The following is a 23865-nucleotide window of genomic DNA, read 5'->3' as shown; positions in this document are numbered from 1 at the left end:
GTTAAACTGAAATTTCAGCCCATGAACCAGTAGGACCTCTGGGTTCTCCAGTCTATCTTTGGGCTGTGAGTCTTGTAGATCAATTAATTGATCTGACTGTTCAATTTTACAATCAATAAAGAAAGAGGAAAGCTCTTAAACCCATTCTAAGGTAGCTGTTATTCCTTGGGTGGGCATCAGGACTGCTTCCAACCTGGTGTCCACCCAAGAACCACATGAGCACAAGATGGTGTACATTTACACATTTTTTATTGGTCACAGTAAGTACTTCATCATTCCATTGGGATTAAATAAGATCTCAGCAGGATCCTAAGCTCATGTTAACAATGTCCTCTGTGATATGCTAAACTGCTTGAACTGCAGCATTTTGATGACAGCCTGGTGTTCTCTGAGCAATCTAAAAGCACATGGCTCTCATATCTGATAAGTCCTACAGCACTGCGAGTACCAGTACTGCGTATGTCTCTGTGGTTCATCTGTATTTTAAGGACTAAGAATTTGCCGCTAGACTTCCCTCATGAAGTTCTTCTTGAATTAAAGTCAAACTTCACTGCTCCTCGTCATTCCTGACCTTTTAATATAGATCAGAGAAACATCACAGCATTTGACAGGACAATTCACCCTCTCCAAACTCATAACATTTAATATCAGCAATTTTTTGGCTTTGGAAGTACTGAGTGCAGAGGGTTCACCAAACCTTTTACAGATTAACCATAACCCCTGAATGAGTATTAGGCCTGGTGCTCTCTCTCTCGCTCTCTCTCTCTTCAGATCTAACTTAATCCTTTCACCCTCCACCCAAGAATTTGAAACTAGATGCCTTTACCAGACAGCTCCAGCCTCAAGGTCAGAAATAGAGCCTGAGATGATTGTTCTGAATTTCAAGCATTTGACACCAGATCAGTGGGGTCTACAGACTGTACTCCAAGAAACACTTCAGGGAGAACTGGATCCAAGCTCTGGGCCTCTAAACCACCCTCCACCCCCAAGTGCTGAAAATGGATTATTGCATCACCTCAGTGGCCACACAGGGGCAATAAAGTCTTGATATGGACACTTGCCTCCAAAGAAGTTCAGTATCTGTTTGTGGTGACTCAAAATAGAGACAGATAACTGTGGCCTCATTGCTGAGTCCTCAGGAACTGCTTACCCCCTTATTTTGACCTTACAATATCATGTTCACACTGAAATACAGCCTCTCTGGAGTAGTTTAGTAATTGTCCACAGAGTAAGATGTGATAATGGTTGATGCTATTTAATATTTTTCTTTTTTTCTTTCCTAATACCAAAATTTGAATATAAAACTTGAAAATTTGGTTTGATAGTCAGTGGCAAAAAATGGCATGACTTTAGATAACCCCTGAAATTCCCAGACCCCATTGTTGGGTCCAAACTTACACAATATGGCCAAAAGTATGTGGACACCTCACCATTGGACCCATATGTGCTTGTTGAGCATCCATTTCCGAAACATTGGTCATTAATATGGAGTTGGTTTCCCCTTTTCTGCCTTCACTCTTCGGGAAAAGCTTTCTACTTGATTTTGGAACATGCCTTTGGAGATCTGTGGGCATTACACCACAAGAAAATTACATCATGTCAGCTGAGGCACTGATGTGAAATGAGAAGGCCTGGCATGCAGTCAGTATTCCAGTTCATCCCAAAGATGTTCAAGATGGTTGTCAGGGCTCTATGCTGGACTCTGGAGTTCTTCCACTCTAATCTTAACATGCCATGTCTTCATGGAGTTTGCTTTGTGCACATCATGCAGGAAAAGGTTTGGGTCTTTTAGTTCCAGTGAAGGGAAACTATAATGCTACAGTGTACAGAGACATTCAATACAATTGTGCACTTCAGACTTTGTGGCAACAGTTTTGGGAGAAACCACATATAGGTGTGATGGTCAAGGGTGCACATACTTTTGGCCACATAGTGTATATTCCTTCTTGTATGCATACTCCTTTAAGATTATTTTTATTCTACTGAATAAAAAGAACCCTAAAATGGATACAGAATATTCACGGGTTTAATCTCAGCTGGAGAGTGTAGATTTCAATCTAAGAGCTGCTGCTGTAATCATAAGAAGAAGAATGGCTTTACTGTCACTGCACAACAAAATTTAATTCATCATAGGAGAGCAAAACCGCCATGTACGTGCACACGGCCATTCTTGGGCACTTCAGTCCAAGGCTGTCCCATGTTAACCTAACTGCATGTTTTTGAACTGTGGGGTAAACCAGAGCACCCACCCAGAGGAAACCTACACAGAAACAGGGAGAACATGCAAACTCCACACAGAAAGGGCCCCCATCAGCCACTGAACTCGAACCCAGACCCTTCTTGCTGTGAAGCGACAGCGCTAACCACTTACAGTGCCTTGAAAAAGTATTCATACCCCTTGAACTTTTTCACATTTTTCCACCTTACAACCACGACCTTAAAAGTTTTTTATTGAGATTTTATGTGATAGACCAACACAGAGTAGCACATAATTGTGAAGTGAAACAAAAATCATAAATGGTCTTCAAAATTTTAGACAAATAAAAATCTGAAAAATGTGGTGTGCATTAGTATTCAGCCCCCTGTACTCTGATACCTCTAAATACAATCCAGTGCAATCAACTGCCTTCAGAAGTCATCTAATTAGTTAATAGAGTCCTACTGTGTGTAATTTACTCTCAGCATAAATACACTTGTTCTGTGAAGGCCTCAGTGGTTTGTTAGAGAACACTGAAGAACAAACAGCATCATGAAGACCAAAGAACTCACCAGACAGGTCAGGGATAAAGTTCTGGAGAAGTTTAAAGCAGGGTTAGGTTATAAAAAAATATCCCGAGCTCTGAACATCTCAAGAAGCACTGTTCAATCCATCATTCAAAAATGGAAAAAGTATGGCACAACTGCAAACCTAACAAGACATGGCCATCCACCTAAACTGACAGAGCGAGCAAGGAGAGCACTGGTCAGAGAAGCAGCCAAGAGGCCCATGATCACTCTGGAGGAGCTGCAGAAATCCACAGCTCAGGTGGGAGAATCTGTGCACAGGACAACTATAAGTCGTACACTCCACAAATCTGGCCTTTTTGGAAGAGTGGCAAGAAGAAAGCCATTGTTGAAAGACAGGCATAAGAAGTCCCATTTGCAGTTTACCAGAAGCCATGTAGGGGACACAGCAAACATGTGGAAGAAGGTGCTTTGGTCAGATGAGACCAAAGTTGAACTTTTTGGCCTAAATGCAAAGTGCTATGTGTGGTGGAAAACTAACACTGCTCATCACCCTGCACACACCATCCCCACTGTGAAACATGGTGGTGGCAGCATCATGCTATGGGAATGCTTTTCTTCAGCAGGGACAGGGAAGCTGGTCAGAGTTAATGGGAAGATGGATGGAGCTAAATACAGGGCAATCCTGGAAGAAAACCTGTTGGAGGCTGCAAAAGACTTGAGACTGGGAAGGAGATTCACCTTCCAGCAAGACAATGACCCTAAACATACAGCCAGAGCTACAATGGAATGGTTTAGATCAAAGAATATTCATGTGTTAGAATAGCCCAGTCAAAGTCCAGACCTAAATCCCATTGAGCATCTGTGGCAAGACTTGAAAATTGCTGTTCACAGACGCTCTCCATCCAATCTGGCTGAGCTTGAGCTATTTTGCAAAGAAGAATGGGCAAAAATTTCAGTGTCTAGATGTGCAAAGCTGGTAGAGACATACCACAAAAGACTTGCAGCTGTAATTGCAGCAAAAGGTGGCTCTACAAAGTATTGACGCAGGGGGGCTGAATACTAATGCACATCACATTTTTCAGATTTTTATTTGTTTAAAATTTTGAAGACCATTTATCACTTTCATTTGACTTCACAATTATGTGCTACTCTGTGTTGGTCTATCACATAAAATCTCAATAAAAAACTTTTAAGTCCGTGGTTGTAAGGTGGAAAAATGTGAAAAAGTTCAAGGGGTATGAATACTTTTGCAAGGCACTGTATGCTACTGTGCCACCCATGCTGTGCGCATGCCAGGACTCTTAAAATCTTATAAGAAAAAATACATTAGTCTCACTGTATTATTTAGTTATGATTCAAAGATATCGAAGAAAGGCCTGTAACATGACTAATGTTTTAGAACATTAGTTAAACATAATTAAAACACAAATAAAAACAGAGTGTGACAATGTGCAAATCATGGAAACCCTATATATAATTGAAAATAGTACAAAGACAACATATGAAATGTAGAAACTGAGAAACTTTATTTATTTATTTATTTATTTATTTTTAATATGTACTCAGTCATTTATGTGCTCAGCAAGTTGGGACAGGGGCGTGTTTACCACTGTGTTGCATCACCTCTACGTTTAACAACATTCTGTAAATGTTTGGGAACTGGGGAGACCAATTGCTGTCATTTTGAAAGAGAAACATTGGTCCATTCTTGCCTGATATACAATTTCAGTTGCTGAACAGTTCAGGGTCATCTTTGTCGTATTTTGCACTTTATACTGCACCACATGTTTTAAATGGGAGACAGGTCAGGACTGTAGGCAGGCCAGTTTAGCACCTGGACTCTTTTACTACTGATCCATGCAGTTTTAATATGTGCAGAAAGCGGTTTGGCGTTGTCTTGCTGAAAGAAAGAAGGCCTTCCCTGAAAAAGATTTTGTCTGGATGGCAGTATATTGCTCTGAAATGTGTTTATATCATTCAGCATTAATGATGCCTTCCCAGATGTACAAGCTACCCATGTCATGTGCACTAATGCCCCCTCATACCATCACAGATGCTGACTTTTGAACTGTGCACTGATAACAAGCCGGATGGTCCTTCTGTAATCAGCATGGTGATGTAGTGGTGAGCACTGTTGCCTCACAGAAAGAAGGTTCTGGGTTTGAACCCAGCAGCTAACAGGGGCCTTTCTGTGTGGAGTTTGCATGTTCTCCCTGTGTCTGTGTGGGTTTTATGGTCCTGGGTATGACTCAAAACTGCATTCGGTGATGAGGCTCCAGTTCGGGAGTTCTGGAGTTTTGGGGAAGGTGGAGTTACCTCTCAGTCATCATTGCTCCCAGGTCCACCCTGACCCGGGGTGGTAGTACCTGTCAGGGTCCCAGCTATGGGTTAAATAGCTTGCAGAGACCACCTCAAAAAGTCTCTGCCTCCCGCTGCCTTGTGGGACAGGCTTTTAAGCCTAAGGGTGAGGTCCCTGACAGAAACCTCCTGGACCGCAGTTTTGGAAGGGCACTTGATACTTTTACTCGGAATATCCTGACGGCCATCTGCTGCAGTGGCATGCGGGCGGCACAGTCTTCTTACTTCGGTATGCCACTGTGTCAACCTTCACACTGTCAAGAGTGCGGAGGGGCTTCTTCACAATAATCAATCACGCGCAAACCAGGTGTCTATGTTTGGTGGTGTTGAAAAGTCCAACCGGCGATGGATGCATGGCGAGTGGGACAGGGATGCGACTCCTGGGAGTTCCTAGTCACAACTCTGCACAATTGGCGGTAGATGTCATGGGTCGCTAAGCGGCTGGAAAAAGGGATGAAGTCACTTCTCGGCAGCGACACCTATGACAGAGCAACCCTCTTTAGGATCCACTTTGCTCCCCCCTTTGGGGATGGGGCTAGAAAAGGTGCCTCAAAAATAGTTCATCCCGACTCTTCCTGGCTGGGTTGCTGCGCCCAGTGGGTCGTCTCCTAGCAGTAAGAAAAGAAAGAAGAAAACCCAGAAAACAAAAAAGAAAAATCAGAAGTGCCCACCTGCCATTTTCTCTTTGCGACTTGGAACATGAGGACACTTACAGATAAAGATGATTGTGACCGCCCAGAACGACGCATGGCTTTTGTTGCCAGGGAGCTTGCTCGCTTTCACGTGGACATTGCTGCCCTGAGTGAGACTCGCCTTGCGGATAAAGGGCAACTGAAAGAGGATTTAGGAGGGTATACCTTCTTTTGGAAAGGTCTACCACAGGAAGAAAGAAGAATACACGGAGTTGGTTTTGCTATAAAGAACAATATAGTGAATCAACTGGAAGAAACACCAATTGGAGTGAATGAGAGAATCATGACACTCCACCTGAAACTTGATGACAACCAAAATGCAACAATTGCTAGCTGCTATGCACACTAACCTCAGACGATGCTGTCAAGGAGAAGTTTTATGAGGATTTGGAAACCATCATGAAAGCTATCCCGACTACCGATAAGATTGTTTTGTTGGGGGATTTTAACGCCTGTGTTGGCAGGGACGCAGCGCTCTGGCAAGGAGCCATAGGAAAGGAAGGTGTCGGCAATGCAAACTTTAATGGTCACCTTTTGCTGACATTCTGTGTGCGGCACAACCTAGTCATCACTAACACGCTTTTCCGCCTGAAACACAGACATAAAACTACCTGGCGCCACCCATGATCTAAGCACTGGCATCTCCTGGACTATGTGATCATCAGAGCAAGGGATAGAAAAGACGTGAGGTGCACCCGTGTGATGAGAGGTGCCGACGAATGTTGGACGGACCACAGACTAGTCCGCTCGTGTATGGATATCGCTCTGAGGAACAAATTCCGAAAAACCTCCAGGCCTGTATGGAAGAAGTTAAACACACTGAAACTGAAGATTCCACTAGAAAAGGAAAACTTTCAGACTTGTTTAAATGAAAATTTGCAGCAGCTTACAGTATCTCTACCAATGTTGACCCTGGCAGTGTCCACGAGCACTGGAGCTCGCTGAAATCTGCCATTATCGAAACATGTACCCAAACAATTGGCACTCACAAATGAGTGAATGAAGATTGGTTTGATCAAAATGATCCTGAAATCCAAGAGCTTTTGGACCAGAAACATCGTGCCTTCGTATCTTGGCAAGATGATCATGATAATTCCGTTAAACACAAGAAATTCTCCGACCTCAAAGCTAAGGTGCAAGTACGCATCAGAGAAATGAAAAATAAATGGTGGTCTGATAAGGCCTCCGAAATTCAAGGTTTCTCCAACAGTAACGACATGAGAAGTTTCTTTCAGGCCACAAAGGCGTTATATGGACCAATAAAGACTGGCCTGGCTCCCCTGAAAGTGGAAGATGGCTCACTGCTCAAGGACAACGCATCAATCATGGCAAGATGGAAAGAACACTTTGAAAAACTTCTGAATCGTAAAACCACAGTTACTGCAGAGACTATAAGTCGGATCCCTCTTCTTCCCGAAAGAACTGAACTTGCTTCCCTGCCGAGTCTCCAAGAAGTTGCCCGGGCTATTATGAGCCTGAGTAATAACAAGGCTTATGGACCTGATGGCATCCCTGCTGAAGTGTATAAAGCTGGGGGGCCTGTCCTAGCCACTCAACTGATGAAGTTTTTTCAACATGTTTGGGAGGATGAAGCTCTACCAAACGAACTAATAAACGCGATGATTGTTGTGTTATTCAAAAAAGGGGACAGATCAGACTGTGGCAATTACTGTGGCATCGTGCTGCTGTCTCACACTGGCAAGATCTTGGCAAGGGTCCTCATCACTCGTTTCCAACCACTTAGCGAATCGATTCTTCCAGAATCACAATGTGGCTTTCAACCAGAACGTGGCACAATTGACATGATCTTTGCGTCCAGACAACTGCAAGAGAAGTGCGTCGAGCAGCGGCAGCCCCTGTTTATGGCCTTCATTGACTTGACCAAAGCTTTCGATTCCCTGAACCGTGAAGCTTTGTGGAAAATTCTGAAACAGCTGGGCTGCCCAGACAAGTTTCTCAAGATGCTGCGATTGTTGCATGACGGCATGACTGCCACTGTGCTGTACAATAACTTGGAAACGGACGCTTTCCCCATTGTGACCGGTGTCAAGCAAGGTTGTGTCTTGGCACCCTCCCTTTTCGACGTCTACCTCTTCGCGGTCACTGTTCTCATCAAAGACCAACTCCCCGCCGGTGTCACAGTCAGATACCGGTTTGATGGAAGTATTTTCAATCTGAGCTGGCTCAAGGCAACCACAAAAGTCCAGAAAATAATAAGGAATGACCTACAATATGCTGATGACTGTGCCGTTGTAGCCATGTCAGAAAAGCACCTACAGGATACCCTCAATCTCTTTAACTCAGCCTATAAGCTGCTTGGCCTCCAAATGAACAAAACAAAGACGAAGATTTTGTTTCAACCTGCTCCTGGCTAGCAGGCTCCCATGGCAAATATTCAACTAGATGGGGAAACACTGGAATCTGTTGAACACTTCTGCTATCTCGGAAGCATTCTCAACACTAAAGCAAACATCGATGACGAAGTTACTCACCGACTTGGGAGTGCATGAGCATCTTTTGGAAAACTTCGGAAACGCATATTCGAGAACTGTAACCTCAAAACTGACACAAAACTAATGGTGTACAAAGCTGTGATCATACCAACACTCTTATATGGCAGCGAGACATGGGTGACATATCGCAGACACCTCAAAACCCTGGAGCAATTTCACCAACGCTCCCTACGAAGAATTCTTGGGATCTCCTGGAAAGACTATCAGACAAATGTCAGCGTGCTGGAAGAAGCAAAGAGTACCAGCATTGAATCCATGGTCATGAAGAACCAGCTACACTGGGCAGGGCACTGTGCCAGAATGGATGACACACGTCTCCTGAAACAAATCTTCTTTGGAGAGCTTGAGGTGGGAACTCGCTCTCAAGGAGGTCAAAAGAAGAGATACAAAGACACTCTGAAATTATACCTCAAAAAAGGAAAAGTCGAGCCAAATGACTTTGAAAGTCTCACCTCAGACCGCTCCTCCTGGTGCCGGGCGACGGCCAAAATAGTCGAGACCTTCGAATCCGAATGTATAGATGATGTTGTTCGAAAGAGACAAGCCTGAAAAGCAAGGCAGCAAGCCCCAAGCAGACCAACTCTTCCAGGAGGAACAACCTGCCCTAACTGCGGCCGCACATGCAAATCGCGAATTGGCTTGTTCAGCCATATGAGAAGCTGCAACAACTAACTGTGAATGAGCGACATAGACAATACCTCGCCATACTCTCCGGAGTGGCTGTTACTAATAGTTTGGGTTTCCTCCGGGTGCTCCGGTTTCCCCCCACAGTCCATAGATATGTGGTTTGGTTTACATGGGGCAGCCTTGGGCTGAAGTGCCCTTGAGCAAGGCACCTAACCCCCAACTGCTCCCCGGGCACTGTAGCATAGCTGGCCAGTTCTCTGGGTATGTATGTGTGCTCATTGCTCATTTGTGTGTGTGCATGTGTGTGTTCACTGCTTCAGATGGGTTAAATGCAGAGGATGAATTTCACTGTGCTTGAGTGTCCTCTTTAGCCTGGAGGACTTGGTGTCCATGATTTCTAAAAAAGACTTTCTACTTTTGATTCATCAGACCTCGGGAATAATAATAATAATAATAATAATAATAATAATAATAATAATAATAATAATTAATTGACATAGTGTGCATATTACACTGAATATGCTCACACATGCATTATAGGAAATAAATAACAATAAAATATAGTTAGCCTGTCTTATGCTTTTCTTATGCCTGGGTCAAATGCCACACCCCACACAGGCCGAACCCAAACAATAGGTTTTGCTCACCCGCATCCGCCTCAGCCTATGCAAAGCACAGTGTCCAACCCAGGCCTACAATATATAAATATAAATAACTATAAATATTACACAAACTGCCCTGCGATGACCTGGCAACTTGTCCAGGGTGTACCCTGCCTCTCGCCCATAGTCAGCTGGGATAGGCTCCAGTTTGCCTGGGACCTTATACAGGATAAGCGGCTACAGATAATGGATGGATGGATGGATGGATGGATTACACAAACTTCATTTCAACATATACAGTATTATATAGAAATTATATCAAGCTAATGCCATAATAGTAAAGAAAATGAAAATTGAATATGCCATAATATAAACATTAAAATTAAATTATTTTCCTGACAGCAATATGCCTTCCTGAATAGATAAGTTTTCAGGATGCATTTAAAAGCATCTACATTAGTGGTGTTTCGGATAAACATAGGGAAACTTTAAAGAAGAAGAAGAAACTGTTCCATAGTTTGAGTGCCATGACAGTAAAGGACTGGTCACCCAGAGTAGCTAGGGTCCTTATATTGGAAAACTGAAGGAAGAGTTTGTCATCAGAAGAACTTAGATTGTACCTAGAAGCAGTTTTGAGTTTTACTAGTTCTGTAATATACGCAGGAGTGAGTGCATTTATAGGTAAAAAGTAAAATTTTAAATTGAATGATGTAACTAATTGGTAACCAGTGGAGACTAAACAAGAAGGGAATGATGTGATCAAAACATCCAACATTGCAAATTAGCCTTGCTGCTGCATTCTGTACATGTCGGAGTTTGTGTGGCTGATTACGAGGCAAGCCATACAGGAGGCTGTTACAGTAGTCAAGGCAGCTTGTCACAAAAGCATTAACTAAAATCTGAGTACAAGCAACACTGAGAAACTTCCTAATTCTTCTAATGTTATACAAGTGGGAAAAGGCGACCTTATGGATGTTATTAATGTGTGTGTCTATCTTTAATTGTTCATCAAACTAGCAACCAAGGTTCTTTACTTCACTAGCTGGTGCAATTACACTGTCACCAACTCGCAAGCAGTCTATACTAACTTTCACAAGTTGCTGTCTCATCTCGATGATGACAAATTCTGTTTTATCATCGTTTAGTTTAAGCTTGTCCGACAACATCCATTCTCTGATGTTCACAATGCAGTTTTGCATGGCCTCGACAGCAGCTGATTGCTCATCACTGGAGTTGGCTTGGGACAGTTTTCCACTTCACCTCAGTCCATCGTAAAAGAGCTTGAGGCCAGAGGAGGTGACGGTGTTTCTGGATATTGTTTATATCTGGTTTTAACTTGCATTTGTGGATACAGTAATGAAGTGTTTTCACAGACGATGGTTTTCTGAAGTGTTCCTGAGCCCATACAGTGATTTCCACTACAGACATGTGTCTGTTTTTAATGCAGTGTCTCCTGAGAGCCTGAAGATCACAGGCATGCAATGTCAGTTTTCAGCCTTGTCTCTTGTGTTCCTTGCTGGCACCAAATTCAAAATCAGCCTATATTTAAAACAAACAAACAAACAATAAAGTTTCTCAGTTTCAAAATTTGATATGTTGTCTTTGTGCTGTTTCCAATTAAATATAGGGTTTCCATGATTTGGAAAGCATTCTCTTTTTATTTACATTTATACAGCATCCCAGTGTTTCTGGAAACAGGGTTGTATTTACAAGTAGAACAACACAAATTACTTGATGGTATCACACTAAGAACAAGGAAAAGTGCCGTTTTAGTCCTTTATTTCTGAGAGAGTAGAGAAGAGAACGAAACTAAATATGGAAACTAGATTTAACAAGAGGTTAGAACTGGATAAAGCCATAACCAACCAGGGGTGTTTAAAGTTCTAATTCTGATGATCCAGACAATCCACCAGTATACATAACAATGTTGCCATTTATCAAATGTAGCCTATGGGTACACACAATGATGTACACAATGAACTGATGAATCTTACACATTCTAAATGGGTTTGCATTTACAAGCACACTAATTTTCCTAATGAAATCCCCACAAATCACCATATATGGTAAACAACAGTTTAAGCACAAAACTTTCCCTATATGGTTGAGAAATGAGGTTGGTGGGTTGATGAGCTGAAATTGAAACAGATTTCTAGCCAGTAGACAGTAATCTAAACAGTATTCTAACAGCGCATTTAGAGTGGTTTTAATTACCTCGCCAGGGATGAGGCAAGGTAATTGTGTGTTTGTTTGTTTGTAAATGATATTACAGGAAAATGGCTATATCAATCTTCATGAAACTTTCAGGATAGATGGGCATTTGGTCTCAAATAGAACCTCCAACTGCTTCATATAGACATGGTAGCCACTATGTCATCGTGCTGTAAGAATGTAAGAGTGTAACAATCACACAATATGGTGTAAGAGCAGTACGGTGTGTTCTGATTGGCTGAGAGCAGTACAGTGTGTTCTGATTGGCTGAGAGCAGCAGAGAATCAGAATCAGAACCATGTTTATCAGCCAAGTATGTTCACACACAAGGTTGAAATCAAGGTCAAGGTCACCATAAAGGCCAAAATAATTTTTTCATGATATCTTCCTTCATGGGCGGCAAGGTGGTGTAGTGGTTAGTGCTGTCGCCTCACAGCAAGAAGGTCCTGGGTTCGAGCCCCAGGGCCGGCGAGGGCCTTTCTGTGCGGAGTTTGCATGTTCTCCCCATGTCCGCGTGGGTTTCCTCTGGGTGCTCCGGTTTCCCCCACAGTCCAAAGACATGCAGGTTAGGTTAACTGGTGACTCTAAATTGAGCGTAGGTGTGAATGTGAGTGTGAATGGTTGTCTGTGTCTATGTGTCAGCCTGGTGACCTGGTGACTTGTCCAGGGTGTACCCCGCCTTTCGCCCGTAGTCAGCTGGGATAGGATCCAGCTTACCTGCGACCCTGTAGAACAGGATAAAGCGGCTAGAGATAATGAGATGAGATCTTTCTTCATATTCATCATAAGTGCTACTGGGTGAGGTTTGTTTTGCCTGGCAACACTTGTTGTAACTGTGTTTTGAAGTGGGCGGCACAGTGGTGTAGTGGTTAGCACTGTTGCCTCACAGCAAGAAGGTTCTGGGTTCGAGCCAGGTGGCCAATGAGGGCCTTTCTGTGTGGAGTTTGCATGTTCTCCCTGCATCTGCATGGGTTTCCTCTGGGTGCTCAGGTTTCCCCCACAGTCCAAAGACATGCAGGTTAGGATAATTGGTGGCTCTAAATTGACCATGAGTGTGAATGGTTGTTTATCTCTATATGTCGGCCCTGCAATGACCTGGTGGCTTGTACAAGGTGTACTCTGCCTTCTCGCCCATAGTCAGCTGAGATAGACTCCAGTTTGCCTGCGATCCTGTACAGGATAAGTGGCTACAGATAATGGATGGTGGGTTTCAGCAGAAATCTGCTTGGTATGGAACAGCATGATCCCTGCCTCAATGGACTTCTGTTAGCATTTATCGTAATTTCCGTTTTTGACCAATAGGGGCAATAATAACACTCTGAAGCTGATGGCACACAGTGGTGTGATTGCGCAACATCTAAAAGTGAGCAAATCAATGGAACACAAACACTTTTCAGATCCATGTCGATCTGCTATTCTTGGCCATCACATTACTGCTAAGTCTCATTCCCATAGTGTGTAATGCCTCTCTAATGAAATGCCATGCCACACACACACACACACACACACACACACACACACAGATAAACTGTGTGGGTATAAGTTTTAACCTCGTGCCATTATCAAAGAGTGTAATATGAGTGTGTTTGCACCAATTCCCTGGTGTGAAAGTATTTAGAGCTCTATAAGTACTTAAACAGATCAGTCTCTCTCTCTCTCTCTCTCTTTCTCACACACACACACACACACACACACACACACACACACACACACACACCCCTTCTGCATCACTAAACCTCTGAATCCAGTGGTGTTACACACAGCTTTACTAAGTACTAATAATGTTTTAGATCAAACCTATTAAGCTTAGAGTATTTACTCTCACAGCTCTGCTTAGTATTCTATTTTAACACCATACTGCTATTGAGTTCTGGACTCTGACTGGTCAGAAGGTGTTGATTAATTTTCTATAACAGTAGCTCTGGCAGGAGTGCAGGTTTATATTCATGCACTCATTTTAAGATGTTATTGTTTCTATAGTAACAGAAGCTCATTTACAGGGTCTGTGAAGATTCTCAGTCATCCAGGTCATGGTAAACTGTGGGTGGTAAAAGAGAGCAACTGGACTTGCTTGAAGATTCTTGAAGAGATTTCACCTCTCATCCGAAAGGCTTCTTCAGTTCTGTCTGACTGGTAGGGAGCATCAGGTATTTATCCTCTCATGGATGAAAAGCTCATCTAAGGTGTCATTGAGTCATCCTGTTGGTGTGGGTCACTGGGGGCTGGTTGTGAACGGCCTCGAGAGTCATTAGGGTGATCAATGGATTGCCCGTTAAGGTGATCAATGGAATGCTGATTCTCTCTGTCCTCCTGTGAGTCACTGAAAACAGCTGGGTTTTGGTGTGCATTCAGTTGTCTGGGAAGTGTGCCAAGGACTGCATTGTAGGTGGCTGATAAATGATGTCTTAGGCCCTGTCCACACGGCAACGGATTCAGGTGACTCTGATACAATTGCTTATCGTTTCGGCCTGGCGTCCACACGGCACCGGCATTTTGGGTGCCCAAAACGCAATCTTTTTGAGAACGGGTTCCAGAGTGGAAAGATCTGGCAACGTTGCCGTTGTGAAGTCGTCTGGATGAGTAGAACGGATTTGTTTACGATGACGTCACAACCACATGACTGTGAGTGCTTCACGCCAGGTAGAAGTGTAACGAACTCGATGCGAGTTGTCAACAAATCCTATAACTTGGTTCATGAAACACGCTTACAAAATATTTTCACTGTGAATATTTATTGTGTAATGGTGCAAAGTGAGAGAGAGAGAGAGAGGGAGAGAGAGAATAGCCCTTAGGGCAGAGTCAATCCCGCCAGCAAAAATAGGGAAAAAAAGGAGCGATCTCACCTCTTTATATGTTGGTTTAAGTCCTACAATACATTCCTCAAAAAGGGCGTAGAAGAGCAAATTAATCCATCAACATGTAGCATTCAATTTATTCCGGACCATTAAAGACGCCGCCTTCCGCGTAGAATCATACGTCATCCTCGCCGCCATATTGGATAGGTCAAAGCGGAGAATAAAGATTAGCTGCGTTTAACTGTACCAACAGGTTTGCCGTCCAAACGAGATCACATGGGATTACCTTTCACAGGTGAGACTGGAAAAATACTTTTCATTGTATTTGGTCATTATAATGTAATTTTACGAACAGATTTTCCTGACTTTGTGGCTAATATGAAGTCTCGCGCATTATGCGCATGCGTCCTTACTTCTTCTATTGTTCTGGTGTCTCCGAAGGGACCATCTTACAGCGCCCCTAGAGGTGTGGCATGTGTATTGCATCATTTTCAGCAAGCGTTGCGTTGCCATATGGACCTGATATTTTACTGATCGTTGCCCATTTGGATGTGATATATTTTTAAATAACATCTTGTTGCCGTTGTCGTGTGGATGTAGCCTTAGAGCCCCACTTCTGTTCAGTGACGGCCGTTCCAGGTTGACAAAAATGGCTTCTTTAACTCCTCTCTCATACCAACAATCCTCTCTGGCTAAAATACGTACGTTGCAATTCTGAAATGAGTGTCCTTTGTTGTTAAGATGAAGGTAGACAGCAGAGTCCTGGCCTGAGGAACTGGCTCATCTAGTTTGAGGTCTGCAACTTTAGTATCACGTCAAAAACTCCCAAGATTTTGCTACTAAAGTTGCAGACCTCAAACTAGACGCAGATGAAACCATGGTTTCCTACAATGTCACTTCTCTGTTCACCTGCATTCCCACCACAGAAGCAGTTGAATCTGTTAGAAAACGACTCCTTCGAGACAACACCTTACTGGATAGAACGAACCTCACCACGGACCAGATTTGCACCCTGCTTGACCTCTGCCTGACTACCACTTATTTCCAGTTTAATGAAAGTTTCTACAGACAGAAGCATGGATGCGCCATAGGCTCACCGGTATCCCCTATTGTGGCCAATCTTTACATGGAGGAAGTGGAACATAAAGCTTTGACCAATTTTTCAGGAGTTGCTCCCAGCCACTGGTTCAGATATGTGGATGACACCTGGGTTAAAATCAAAACCCATGAGGTGGAAGCCTTCTCTAAGCACATCAATGCAGTGGATATTAACATCAACTTCACTCGGGAGGATGTCAGTGGGAATAATCTAGCCTTCTTGGATTGTGGTGTACACATTAGACAAGACAAAAGCCTGAGCATCGAGGTCTACCCGAAACCCACACACACAGACCAGTACCTACTCTTTGACTCTCACCACCCACTGGAACACAAATTGGGGCTCATTAGGACCTTGCAACACAGGGCTCAGAATATCCCTACAATGGTAGAGGGAAAAGAGAAGGAGCAGAATCACATTAAGAAAGCACTTCAGAACAGCAGGTATCCCAACTGGTCTTTCCTCAAGAGCAGAAAAAGGAACAAAACAGACAAGGAGGATAACAGGAACAAACGCAAGAACATTGTCATTCCCTACATTTCTGGTCTATCTGAGAAACTCAGGAGGATCTTCTACAAACACAACATTCCGGTACATTTCAGACCCAGTAACACCCTGAAGCAGAAACTGGTCCACTCTAAGGACAGAATACCCAGACACAAACAGGACAACGTAGTGTATGCAATTCAGTGCAGTGAGAAATGCATGGACTCGTATATTGGGGAGACAAAACAACCGCTTCACAGGCGCATGGCTCAACACAGAAGAGCCAGTTCCTCAGGCCAGGACTCTGCTGTCTACCTTCATCTTAACAACAAAAGACACTCATTTCAGGATTGCAACATACACATTTTAGCCAGAGAGGATCATTGGTATGAGCGAGGAGTTAAAGAAGCCATTTTTGTCAACCTGGAATGGCCATCACTGAACAGAGGTGGGGTCTAAGACATAATTTATCAGCCACCTACAATGCAGTCCTTGGCACACTTCCCAGACAACTGAATGCACACCAAAACCCAGCTGTTTTCAGTGACTCACAGGAGGACAGAGAGAATCAGCATTCCATTGATCACCTTAACGGGCAATCCATTGATCACCCTAACAACTCTCGAGGCCATTCACAACCAGCCCCCAGTGACCCACACCAGCAGGAGGACTCAATGACACCTTAGATGAGCTTTTCATCCATGAGAGGATAAATACCTGATACTCCCTACCAGTCAGACAGAGCTGAAGAAGCCTTTTGGATGAGAGGTGAAACATCTTCAAGAATCTTCAAGCAAGTCCAGTTGCTCTCTTTTACCACCCACAACTCATTTACAGGGACATGTTGTGCAGACACTCCACATAAATGAGATTAAAACATGTGTAATTGCTGATATGGTGACGTTTCTGTAATGTTTCTGGAAGGAGTCTCCAGTGTCAGTTCTGTGTAAAAGTCAGAGGCTGTAACTTTAAGTTTTCTGACATTTTCAGGACAGAGGAGTTTACACCTCTTTGTGATTTCAGGAGAAAGTTGTTTTTTTTCTGTCTTATTAACTTGAGAGAGAATAAAGAGCGACTGGTGAGGAAACAACTGTTTATAGCTGCTATAACATCAGTGACAACAGGAACTAACTAATTTCACTGGCATTCCACTAAATTAAATGCAAATATAAATTGATAAAATGTACGAAGTGGCTTTATTTAATACATTTCAGTCATTGCAATCATTGGTAAGTTATATTTTACTAGAATAATAATAAACCTCACTTCATTATTGTATGTTGAGACACTATATGTGTAGAGCAGTGATTTAAAGCACACAAATTCTGTCGGGATTTAAAGGTATTTCTATTAAAAATATTTTAATTTGTGTAATACATGTCCTCATGTTGGGAAGTCAAACAAACAAAACCCCATCATCTTCTAAAACAACACTTCATCAGATATTACCATAAAATTGGAGTGTAAAAATAAAATCTTTAAGAAAGATATAATGCATATTATTTAAAAAAAAGCTCCTACATCATTTACAAGATACAGAAACAAAACAGAGTGACTTCTTTAAATTATTATAATTAAATTATTATATAATTAAATTAAATACAACCCCAATTCCCAAAAAGTTGGGAAGCTGTGTAAAATATAAATAAAAACCGAATGTAATGGTTTGTAAATCATGGAAACCCTATATTTAGTTGAAAATAGTACAAAGACAACATATCAAATCTTGAAACTGAGAAATTTTATTGTTTTTTTGAAAAATATATGCTCATTTTGAATTTGATGTCAGCAACACATTTCAGAAAACTTGGGACGGGGCAACAAAAGACTGAAAAAGTTGTGTAATGCTAAAAAAAACCCTAAATTGGTAATTGCTTTGCGACAATGTTTATTGTTAAAAGCGCTGTACAAATAAACTTGATTTGATTTTGAATTGTCAATAGGTCAGTAACATGATTGAGTATAAAAAGAACATCCCAGACAGGCTGACTTTCTCTGAAGTAAAGATGGGGAGGGGTTCACCACTCTGTGAAAGACTGAGGTGGTAAACAGTGCAACAATTTAAGAATAACATTCCTCAATGTAAAACTGCAAAGAATTTGGGGATGACATCATCTATGGTCCATAATATCATTAAAACTTTCAGAGAATCTGGATAAATCTCTGTATGCAAGAGACAAGGCTGAAAACTGACATTGGCTACCTGTGCTCTTCAGGCTCTCAGGAGACACTGCATTAAGAGCAGACATCTGTTTTGCTGCATCTGGGCCAGGACGGCTTGCCATCATTGATGGAACCATGAATTCTGAATTATACCAGCGAATTCTAAAGGAAAATGTCAGGATATCCATCCATGAACTGAATCTCAAGAGAAGGTGGGTCATGCAGCAAGACAACGACCCTAAGCACACAAGTTGTTCTACTAAAGAATGGTTAAAGAAGAATAAAGTGAATGTTTTGGAATGGCCAAGTCAAAGTCCTGACCTTAATCCAATGGAAATGTTGTGGAAGGACCTGAAGCGAGCAGTTCATGTGAGGAAACCCACCAACATCCCAGAGTTGAAGCTGTTCTGTACGGAGGAACGGGCTAAAATTCCTCCAAGCCGGTGTGCAGGACTGATCAACAGTTACCGCAAACGTTTAGTTGCAGTTATTGCTGCACAAGGGGGTCACACCAGATACTGAAAGCAAAGGCTCACATACTTTTGCCACTCACAGATATGTAATATTGGATCATTTTCCTCAATAAATAAATGACCAAGTATAACATTTTTGTCTCATTTGTTTAACTGGGTTATCTTTGTCAATTTTTAGGACTTGTGTGAAAATCTGATGATGTTTTAGGTCATATTTATGCAGAAATATAGAAAATTCTAAAGGGTTCACAAACTTTCAAGCACCAGTGTAAAACACATTTACAGAAATGTTGATAAATGTGTTCTGTCCTTACAAAAAAGAGAAATTAAATGAAACAGTCTTGTCATAACAATGATATGAGCTTTAAACAATATTAACTTACAATTTTTCAACTATATTCATATAATTAACAACAATATAATTATTTTAAACTACATTAACTTAAACTTTTATGTGATAATTACTATATTAATGTACAGTTTTAAACTGTACTAACTTACAAATTTACTCCATATAAATTTACAATTTTTAATTCATTCTAATTTTACTGATATTAAACTGCAATCTTAAATTGCACTAATTTACAATTTAAGCTTTATTAACTTACACATAAATTATATCATCTTCCACTTTTAAACTATAAATTGCCAATTTTAAAGTATATTAACTTAAAATTTTAAATTACATTAACTTCCAACTTTGGAGTTGACTAACTTACAAATTTCTCACCTCATTCATTTAGAATTTTAAATTATATTAACTTCCAATTTTAAACTGATTTAGTTTTAAAATATAATATCTTATTGAATTATTTATCAACTTGCATATTAACTTATATTACTTTACAATTTTAAAGGACATTACCTAACTATTTTACAAGATATTCGTTTACCATTTTAAATTATTTTATAGTACCATTAAATGATAATTTTGTTAATTAATTTAATTCTAATAATATTTTTAGTTCAGTTAATATTAACTATATGATTAAAAATTAATCTTTTAGTTTAATTTATGATATTCAGTTGATGTTTCAGTAATTACACAGGTGGAAATGTTTTGCGTCGTGAGATCCTAACTCCATTTTAAATTGTCCTATTGTATTGATCTTTATTGATGGAAATATCAAGGAATTCATTCACAATTTTTCGGAATTCATTCAAAACATTGCATTGCCCCATCTGTTCTTACAATGTGTCTTATTTATAAATAATACAGAAGATGTACATATATGTTTGTGTTTTACTGTGTGCACATTGAAACATGATCATCTACAATGAAACGTGTTTCATTTCAACAAAATAACATGGAGAGTGTTCAGGTTCAGTGCCCAAACTGATAATTACATCATCAGTTTTTCATTGGCTGATCAGACACGAAGTACACTACCACTCTTGCCAGAGCAGTTAGACACCTTGCTCCAGGGCACTTAAGCCAGTCCTGCTGGTCTAGGGAATTGAACCAACAACATTTTGTCCCCAAAGTTGTTTCTCTAACCATTAGGCCATGGCTTCCCCTGGAGCCTGTTAATATGTAAAGAAGACCACTTACACACACGTGTGCGCTGAGATGAGGTAGTATTCCTCTGAGTGATAATTTAGGAGATTAACATTGGTTAAGGTTATTAAAAGGTTGCAAGATGAGAGGAAGGATAAAATTTTACACCCTTTACAGCTCAGCCCATTCCTCTTACACACACACACACACACACACGCACATTCTTGTGCTTCTATCTTTACGGCGACTCATTGACATAATACATTCCCTCGCCCCTAACCGTAACCTTAACCATCACAACTAAATGCCTAACCCCACCCCTTTCCCAAATCCTAACCTAAACCTCATTCTAACCTGAACCCTAAAACTAAGTCTTAACCCTCAAACAGCCCGTTGAAGAAGTGAGGACCAGCTGAAATGTCCTCACTTCCCAAAAATGTCTGAACTTTGTTGGGAAAAATTGTATTCTGGTCATCAAATACAAGTACACACACAATCTCTCTCTCCATTTATACTTTAGAAATGTCCAGAGGTGTATGTTCTAATTCATGATAGTTTTTGTGTTTATACTGTTCTAATGAACACATGATGTAACCTGACATTAAGTCATGTACTGATGCTTTAGCGCTAACAGTACCTCCTTATGAGCAGGCTGGTGTTCAGCAGGTGTTTGCTATCAGAATGTGGATTAGCTCTGAGTGTGGGGAGTTCTGTGAGGATTTGTGGGAAGAGCAGTGGGATAAGGTCTGAGAGCCAAGCTGGTGTGAGAAAGAGGTAAAGCTGAGAGGGAGTCAGGGACAAATTCATGAAGTGCTTTAAATGCAAGAAGCTGTATGTTAAACCTGATACTTGGTGTAACTGGAGAACACTGACAGTGATGGAAGACAGTGAAGAGCTGGGAGGAGTTTTCATATATTTTGAAATTTAAACATTGAGTTACAGGACATGATATAACGAGTGATGATGTGATTTTGTGATTTATATGGGACTGAAAGCAGAGTGAGAGTCAGGAATCAGTGATGACACTGAGGGTTCAAACAGCAGGAGAGTAGTGGAGCCACTGGCTCTCCAGTCTCATCTCACCATACATCACTAAAATTAGAGAACATGGGCTTGGCTTGAACCATCACACTCTCAGACTCATCGTAGATGAGTATATATTAAATATTTTTATTTTATGTTCTATTCTATATATAGGCAAACTACAATGTTGTACATCTCCGGTCCTTTCTTTGGTTCCACACTTCTGTAGTAGTTCTTAAATTTCCTCGTCTTGTAGTAGTTCTTAAATTTCCTCATTCCTTCTCTGGTTCCCCAGTTCCATACTTCCCTTGTCTCCTATGTCCATAGTTTCTTAGCTTTCTATACTCATATCTTCATCATTTCCCAATCTCCCAAATCTTCTAGCTGTGTAATCTCCAGTGTCTATGAGGTTCTCTGCTTATTGTTCTAGATTCCTATTCTTCACTTTCCCAGTTTCATAGTCAGTCTATCCCTAATTACTGATAGTTTCCTAGTTCTTCTGATCCATTAGTTTCTACTAGTGTTTGATTCTCATAGTTGCCTAGGTCTTCTCTAATATTTAATTTATTTTCTCTAGTTCGCTAGATTTATTCTTGATTTCTAGTTTCCCTTTTCCCTCAATTCAAGTCTCCTCAAAGTCCCAAGTCTCTTAGTTCCTTAGTCTGGTCTATATTGGATAACCCAAATTCCCAGTTTCATGCTTCTAAGTTTCCTGTCTTCATTTTCTTTAATATTAGTCATATATATTTCACAATGATCCCTAATTGTACATATTTAGGCTTGTCCAAATTAGAAAGGAAATTTAGATTTAGATTTAGATAAAACTTTATTGATCCCTTTGGGAGGGTTCCCTCAGGGAAATTAAGAATGCCCAAAATAGTGTATGCCCTGGTGCAGTGTATTTTAGGGAATCCATCCTCACTAGCCTACTTCTTTTAGACACCATGTGATGTATTGTGGTGGATTATGGATGTGTCCTGAACCACACAAAATAATTTAATACATAATACAAACATCTCAGCATCATTCTACTGTGGGTATGTCCCAAAACACACACCACAATTACGACACACACAAAAACACAATACGAGTGGGTCAAAGCATGTCCCAAACCACAGACCCTAAACAGCCTCACATCAATTTAATTCCTTTTTTTTCTTCATATATCACTTTTAACAATGGACATTTTCACAAAGCAGCTTTACAGAAATCTGAATATGGATTTAGATTCGTATCCCTAATGAACAAGCCAGAGGTGACAGTGGAAAGGAAATACCCCCTGAGATGGAGAGGAACCAGACTCATCATCTGGGTGACACGAGATAGTGTGTGATATAAACCAATACACATCTGTGCATTATAGAGTCAAACAGTACTGAGATGTACAGATCACAAATATCTGGACATTATCCTATTGCATACATTACATTATTATACATTTTATGAGTATAAAATCACACACCTCCTCCCCTCCCCCCCCCCCACACACTCAGATATCGCTGACATTTAAACACCTGCTAAGCCTGCCCTAATCACAGTGCACACTCTGCAATTCTTATTAATCTTAAGTAAACCAACTCTCTGCAGTGTAGAATAGTATTGCATTCATAATAATAATAATAATAATAATAATAATAATAATAATTATTATTATTATTATTATTATTATTATTATTATTATTATTATTATTATTATTATTCATACAATGCAAACAATTATGTGTACACTACATGCACTGAATACACACTTTGGTTTGTACTACTACTACTACTACAACTAATAATAATAATAATAATAATAATAATAATAATAATAATAATAATAATAACAACAAAATAATAATAATAATCATAATAATAATCATCATCATCACCATCATCATAGTAATATTTATTGTAATACCTTCAATGATAACATCAAAATGACTAATAATTCTGTAACCCTAAAATATAATCAGGAATGATGAGGTACCTTTAGCTTTGGCTTTGGGCTCGGGCATGGTGACGGCTGAGTCTCTCACTGGTCTGCAGCTGTCTGCGAACTTTTTCCTTTTTATTCCTCATGCTGTCATTCCAAGAGGAGGGAGGAGGAGGAGTGTGAGAGAGATTAAAATATATAGAGAAAGAGAGAGAGAGAGAGAGATGACACCTGAAACCCCTCAGTGACTTCAAGGAGAACATTTCTGGATGGTGGTCAAGCCAAGAACAGAAGCAAAGGATCTGTTTCTCTTTTTACTTTAGCCTTTAACTACCCTGTTATTTTTTTTATTTCTATCTATCTATCTATCTATCTATCTATCTATCTATCTATCTATCTATCTATCTATCTATCTATCTATCTATCTATGTGAGAGAGACACATAGAAAGAAATGAGACACAGATAGCTTTAGAGAGAAAGAAAAAAGAGAGTTAGACAAAAGTGTTGAAAGGAGTGATTGCCATCTCTGAAGTGCTGAAGTGTTGAAACGGAGTCAGAATTTTCTCTTGGCTTTACATAATGCCATGTAACATTTCTCTAAGTCTCCTGTTATATGTATATTTATTTAAACTTCTGTTATTACACTTCTCAAACCTCTATCACCTCTATCACCTTTCTC

The 23865-nt window shown here is 40.7% G+C and overlaps 1 protein-coding gene across 2 annotated transcripts in view; it reads right to left on the bottom strand.

Annotated features, from left to right (window-relative positions):
• mybpc2b (myosin binding protein Cb) overlaps nucleotides 1-23298 on the bottom strand; it is a 78248-nt gene extending 54950 nt beyond the window's left edge. For both annotated transcript variants that reach the window (XM_060922790.1, XM_060922791.1), the window contains exon 1: nucleotides 23240-23298. In XM_060922790.1, coding sequence (XP_060778773.1) covers nucleotides 23240-23267 — 28 coding nt within the window. In that variant the 5' untranslated portion in view covers nucleotides 23268-23298. The remainder of the gene's footprint in view (nucleotides 1-23239) is intronic.
• Nucleotides 23299-23865: the final 567 nt, after the last annotated feature.

Source organism: Neoarius graeffei, chromosome 5 (assembly GCF_027579695.1).
Source record: "Neoarius graeffei isolate fNeoGra1 chromosome 5, fNeoGra1.pri, whole genome shotgun sequence".
In the NCBI taxonomy this organism is placed as follows: domain Eukaryota; kingdom Metazoa; phylum Chordata; class Actinopteri; order Siluriformes; family Ariidae; genus Neoarius; species Neoarius graeffei.
This window is presented reverse-complemented; position numbering and strand designations above follow the sequence as displayed.